This window comes from Geotrypetes seraphini, chromosome 10 (assembly GCF_902459505.1).
Source record: "Geotrypetes seraphini chromosome 10, aGeoSer1.1, whole genome shotgun sequence".
Lineage (NCBI taxonomy): Eukaryota > Metazoa > Chordata > Amphibia > Gymnophiona > Dermophiidae > Geotrypetes > Geotrypetes seraphini.
In genome coordinates this window covers 100,520,562-100,526,953 of record NC_047093.1, presented here as the reverse complement: position 1 = coordinate 100,526,953, position 6,392 = coordinate 100,520,562, and the positions used below count along the sequence as shown (strand labels likewise).

General features: G+C 49.7%; 1 protein-coding gene across 1 annotated transcript in view; it reads right to left on the bottom strand.

Annotated features, from left to right (window-relative positions):
- Nucleotides 1-4,715: 4,715 nt before the first annotated feature.
- The window catches only part of C8G (complement C8 gamma chain), a 74,666-nt gene continuing 72,989 nt past the window's right edge, over nt 4,716-6,392 (bottom strand). The window contains exon 7 of the mRNA XM_033960204.1: nt 4,716-4,744. Within this exon, the coding sequence (XP_033816095.1) occupies nt 4,731-4,744 (14 nt within the window). The 3' untranslated portion in view covers nt 4,716-4,730. The remainder of the gene's footprint in view (nt 4,745-6,392) is intronic.

Below are 6,392 nucleotides of genomic sequence, written 5' to 3'. Positions count from 1 at the left end.
ACAAACATATTCTGAAGGTCAATGCTAAGGTTAACAAAGTTTCCTTCCTTGGACCACAAGGAGATACTGACAAACCACTGGAAGAGATCCCAAAACAACTACCCAGGCACAACACCCAAAGACCCATTCAGTGTGTGAACCAGTTGAGTGGAGTGCAATAACTGGGGGGTGGAAATGGGCCCGGAGTTTGCTCAGCAGAATTTCCCAGACCACCTTTTCCTCTCAACACATTGACACGCTGCCGCCACCACCACCACCATTAGGAACACTTCTCCGTGTAGGCCAGCAATGCTTATAAACTTTATAAAACACATTATTACATTTTCTTATAAAGCACATATTTTAACTGAACTCTCTGACATCCTCAGCCTTGCCATTCACAAAAATAGAAGGAAGAAAAGTTCCCATTTCCTGCTGTCTCATGTCCTCAGCCTATACAATATTTTTCTTCTGCAGACCCTTCAAAAGTCTGACCAAATCCTCATTTCACTTGCATTATAAAGTACTGAGGATGCCATCTCTCCCCAATCCCAGGTCCTAAAGTCTAAGACAGTAGCGCAAGCTAGTGCTGCCCGATTCAAGAAAAAAAAAAATTTTCAATTCGATTCAGCCTATTGAATTGGTTTTTCGATTCAACTTTCCTGCCCAATTGGGTGATTGTTTGTTTTTTTCAAACATCCTGGTGGGTTTATTTTATAGCTTTTTCACCCCCCTTTGGCTTCTCCTAACCACACTGGCGCTGTGGTGTAAATAAAATAAAGAAACAATAAGGACTTTTCCTCTCTGTTAAATCCTAGCTCACGTTTGTGGTCTAACACCAGCTCTGGCAGGATACACATTTCAAATCTGACATATTGTAATCACAAAACAGAAAATAAAATTAGTTTTTCTACCTTTTGTTGTCTGGTTATTTTTCAAATCCTGTTGGTCCAAGGCTCTGGTTGTCTTCTGATAACTTGCTTGCCAGGGTCTCCTTCTTCCTTCTTTCTGCATGCTAACCATCCATCTGCCATCTCTGTCCTCCCCGTTTCCCTTCCCTCCCCAGGAGGTCTGGCATCTTTCCTTTTTTCGTCTCCCTCCACAGATCCATTTTTTCTTAACTACCCTTTCATCCAGCATCTCTTCCTCCTTCCCCACCACTCCAGGGTCCACCATCTCCCCCTTTCTTTTCCCAACTACCCTCCTATCCAGTATCTCTATCCCCCCTCCACACCATCCCTTGTGTCCAACTTCTCTCCCTTTCTGTTCCTTCCCTCTCTAAAAACCATGGTCCATCATCTCTCTCCCTCTTCTCTATTTTCAGACCCATTATTTCTTCCCACCCAAAGTCCGGCATATCCGCGTCTCTTTGAACCCCCACATTCCCTCCGTGTATTTCTACACCAGGGCCCCCTCCCTGAAGGCCTGTCCCCCCCTTAAAGGTCTGCATCCCACCCTCGAAGGCCTGAACCCCCCGAAGGCCTGCACCCCCCCTTGAAGGCCTGCCCCTCCCTTGAAGGCCTGCATGCCTGCCTGTCCCCCCCTTGAAGGCCTGCCTGCCTGATCCCCTTGAAGGCCTGCACCTCCCAAAAGCCTTTCCCCCCTTTGAAGGCCTGCCTGTCCCCCCACCTTGAAGGCCTGTCCCTCCCTTGAAAGCCTGCCTGCCTGTCCCTCCCTTGAAAGCCTGCCTGTCCCCCCTCTTGAAGGCCTGTCCCCCCTTTGAAGGCCTGCCTGCCTGTCTCCCCTTTGAAGGCCTGTCCCCCCCCTTGAAGGCCTGCCTGCCTGATCCCCTTGAAGGCTTATACCCCCTTGAAGGCCTGCACCTCCCAAAAGCCTTTCCCCCCTTTGAAGGCCTGCCTGTTCCCCCCCTTGAAGGCCTGTCCCTCCCTTGAAAGCCTGCCTGCGTGTCCCCCCCTTGAAGGCCTGTCCCTCCCTTGAAAGCCTGCCTGCCTGCCTGTCCCCCCTCTTGAAGGCCTGTCCCCCCATTGAAGGCCTGCCTGCCTGTCTCCCCTTTGAAGGCCTGTCCCCCCCCCTTGAAGGCCTGCCTGCCTGTCACCCCCCTCCCCCTTGAAGGCCTGCCTGCCTACCCGCCCCACCCCAAAGGACCGCTCGCCCCCCTGGCCTCCCTGCACCTCCTACAAAGCAGCCCGCAGCAGGATCGTGATGCCAGCAATCCCTGTGCTGCTTCGGAGCTGCTTCTTCCGCCACGGTCCTGCCCCTCCTCTGATGTCAGAAGAGGGGTGGGACCGCGTCGCAGGAAGCAGCGCCGAAGCAGCTCAGGGATCGCTGGTATCGCGATCCCGCTGCGGGCTGCTTCATAGGTGATGCGGGGAGGCAGGGGGGCAAGCGGTCCTTCGGGGGTGGGGGGACTGAACGCCAAGGCCGGGAGCACCCCCTCAGGGCTTGCACCCGGGGTGGACCGCCCCCCCCCTTAGTACGCTACTGCCTCCCACCCTTTCCTGTGTAGCAGCAGCATTTCCCTCCTCCCCCCACTTTCCTGTGCAGCAGCATTCCTACATTCCCTCCCCCTCCATTTCCCTGTGCAGCAGCAGCATTTCCCTCCCCTCCCCCCACCATCCTGTGTAGCAGCATTCCTACATTCCCTCCCCTCCCCCCACCCCACTACCCTGTGCAGCAGCATTTCTACATTCCCTCCCCCTCCATTTCCCTGTGCAGCAGCATTTCCCTCCGCCCACAACCCTGTGTAGCAGCAGCATTTCCCTCCCCCCCTCCATTTCCCTGTGCAGCAGCATTTCCCTCCCCTCCCCCCACCCCACTTCTCTGTGCAGCAGCATATTTGTTTCTGGCCAATTCCCTTACCCTTTCCAATCCCCGCCTGCATCGCACGACACCGTTAACATGCCTGCATGCGCCGGAAGCTTTTATACTTTAAAGGAAAGAGCAGCAGCATGGGCAGCAGCAGCAGCAGCAGCATTCACAATTCATTGTTGTTGCCAGCTTCAGGTCTTGCTCTCTGGTGCATCTAGTCTTCATGAAAAGAGGAAGTAGGCAGGACCCGCCAGAGAGGAAGGGCTGAAGCCGGCAACAGCAGCGAATTGTAAACGCTGTTGCTGCCTGAAGCACCCGAGGCAGATGCTTCTCTCCCCTCCCAGCCCAACCCCTGCTGACTCTATCTCTCCCTCCCATGCGACCCTCCCAGCGAGACAAACCTCCCTCCAGCGTTGGCAGCCGCAGCACAGGCTGATTCGCGGCTTTCTCCTGCCGTTGAGTCTCTCTGTCGCGTCACTGAGGGACTCTCATCTTCCGGTGCCCGGTGCGGAGCGGTATGTGGGACCCTGAGTTCAGCCAGCACTGGCGAGCGTAGTTCGCGGGTGAGGAGGTTCTGCCGATGCAGCTGCTCTCCGTCCTGGGCACGTCTGCCCTCCGCCGACAGCCGCCTCGCCTCGCCTCAAAGCCCTCCTCCTGGCAGCCGCCGCTCCGCAAATCCTAGTGACGTAGTAAGCGTGCATGCGCACTCTTGCCAGCCACATCCCGACAGATCAGGACTCGGGGAACACAGGATAAGAGTGCACATGCGCGCTTAGCATATTATTATTATAGATTCATTTTCGAGAAGAAACAGTATTAGAAAGATTTAAAAGTTCACTAAAAAGCTTCCTTTCACTGACGCTTTTGGGAATTAGTTGAGCCCTGATCAACAGACACTTACTGCTCCTTTATAGCTACAATGCAGTGACCCTCAAGAATAAGTATTTCTAGCTACCAGCGACCCTATCCCTTAATGTTTTTTCCCCTACATGTTCTTTTCTTATGAAATTGTAGTTCTGCCCTTTTACTTTCCCCTCTAGTTTGTGATGCCAAATGTTTGTCTATTGTACATCTCTATTTGCTTATTTTATTTATGTATATTGCTATGAATTTTATTATAAAAGTATTTTATCAAAGTTTAAATAAAACTTGGAAACTTGGAGGGGAGGAAGGGAGAAATGCTGCATGGAGGGGAATAGAGAAGTTTGACCCAGGGTACAAGGCATGGAGATAGAGAAAGAGAGATAGAAGAGAGATGATAGACAGTGGAAAAGAAATGTTGGATATGGCAGTGGAAGGGAATGTACAGAGATGGAAGATGGATGGTGAGCACGGAGGAAAAAGAAAACATTAAATGGGCAGGAGACCCTGGTGAGCGAGTTAACAGAAGACAAACAGAAACAAGAACCTGGGACCAACATGATTTGAATAATAAAATGACCATATACATAAAGGTAGAAAAAATAATTGTATTTTCTGTTTTGTGATTACAATATGTCAGATAGAGGTGCCCACAAATATACATTTGCCTAGGGCTCAATATAGTGTTAATCCAGGCCTGTCACTGATAAATTATGTCCTGTCCTGGTAAATTATGAATAAAATATATCAGCTTCTATTTCCATTTTGTATGTACTGATTATATCTCATGCAAGTTTCTATGATATGTAGGAAATAAGTTCATGCAGTTAAAAGATTAGACTGTTTAACAAGTTACAATTTCCTTAATACATTGGTTTCCATAGCATGTAGGATATTGAATAGATATGTTCTGCTTCTAGATCCCTGTTTGCAAGGAGCAGAAGAGAGGATAGCTGAATGTCAGCACAGGTTATGAGGAGATTTCTTATTGGCAGTATAGGTAGTGAGGAGGTCTCTCATTGACAGTGCATGCACGAAGAAGGTCTGAGTAGTAGCAGAGTTTCTTTAAAGCCGTCTTCATATCTGCACCTTAGAAATCTTTTTGGCATGTCTCATTCCACTTAGTTAGCAGCTTCTGAAATAAAGATATAAAAGAGCTCAAGATCCCAGGCAGAAGAAAGTTATAAATTTTTCAATACAACATGTGCTTATACCATACATCAAACCCATGGCATCAGTCATACTCTAATTCTATAAAATAAATCCTAGCATACATAAATAAATGCCAAAAATTTGCCTACGTGTTAATCTAGTGCAATATGTGTGTCACTTTGAACAAGCAGGTAAATTGCCCATAGCCACAAGCCTTGCCAGATTTTTTTGTGTCCCTCCTACTTCACAAAGGGCTCTACCGCCACTTACAGTTTTTCCCTTCTGCACGTGAGTCTGAAGGAATATTTCTGTTCTTCTATGTCTTTTTTCTTTATTGTAGTCATTTTTTTGGATATTTTCTTCAGTTTTCAATGGTAAGAGCTTTCCAGTTTGAGGGTTCAGCTCCGCCTATGTGAAGAAGCAGACTGTAGTTTTCAGCTGACAGGCCAATCCCTTGTGTGTTACCTGTTAACCAGCCTGCAAAAGCATTTTTGGAGCCATCTTTGTGTAGCTGGCTCACCTACTTGTTGCAGGGGTTCGAGCGCAAGCTGTCAGGCATCTGTAGGAGGCTCAGTGGTGTCTTGCAGGGTGCTATCTGCATTTCGCCCCCCCTCCCCTTTACTTTTGCATGTTGCAGTCCATGGGGGGTGGAGGCTCAGCCACACACTAGTCTGGCTGGTAGCCTGAAAATTCAGTGCTGGAAGGATGTTTTCTCTGAGGCAATGATCTCTTCTCCCTGATCCAGCTATGTTTGGAGCTGAGGAAGACTGTAATACAGGGGTGCCCAATACGTCGATCGCGATCGACCAGTAGCTCAGGAAGGCATCGTGAGTCGATCGCGGAGCCCATCCCGGGCTCCGTGATAGACTCATGTTGCCGTCCTGATCTTCCGGGCCAATCAGCCTTCCTCTGTGTTCTCCCTAGGGCCTTTTATCTGGGCGGTCCGCCCAGCTGTCATCTGCTGCTGCCGCCGCTGCTGAACATAAAAAAAAACCCGGCTTGGAGATTTCAGCCCGTAGCGAACATACTCCGGGCTCTAAAGTGTGCGTGCCGGCTTCCCTTCTCTTCCCTCCGAAACCGGAAGTTATGTCCGGGGGGCGGGGGGAGAAGGGAAGCCGGCACGCACATGTTGAGAACCCTGAAGCAAGCGTTCGCTATGGGCTAAGGCGGGAGACAGATCAGTGAAGCTTTCCATTTGCTCTTCTTGCTGCCGGGTCCTGCCTACTTTCAGTTTCCGCGAAGGCAGGACCCGGCAGCATTTCCCCAATAGGTCCATCATGATCTTGGGACGATCAGCCTTCCTCTCCCCGACGGCAGAATTGATGTCGGGGAGAGGAATGCTGGTCGGCCCCGAAGCAGGGAGAGCTTGGGGTGGCGTCGGCGTCGGCTTTGGGGCCTGTTATCCATTGGTGGAGGCTTCATTAAACTAAACAAAAAGAGAGCCTTTGTTTTGGTGACTACAATTCTCTTCCTCATAGAGACTGATGTTAGTCTCGGGAGAGAAACTAAAAAGAGAAATCTAAAGTTTTTGATGTTTTTCTAAATACTGAGTCAATCTGATCTCCAAAATTCAGATATGAGTCCAGAATGTTTTTCTTCAGGCTAAGACAACTTAGATCGATAAGTTATGT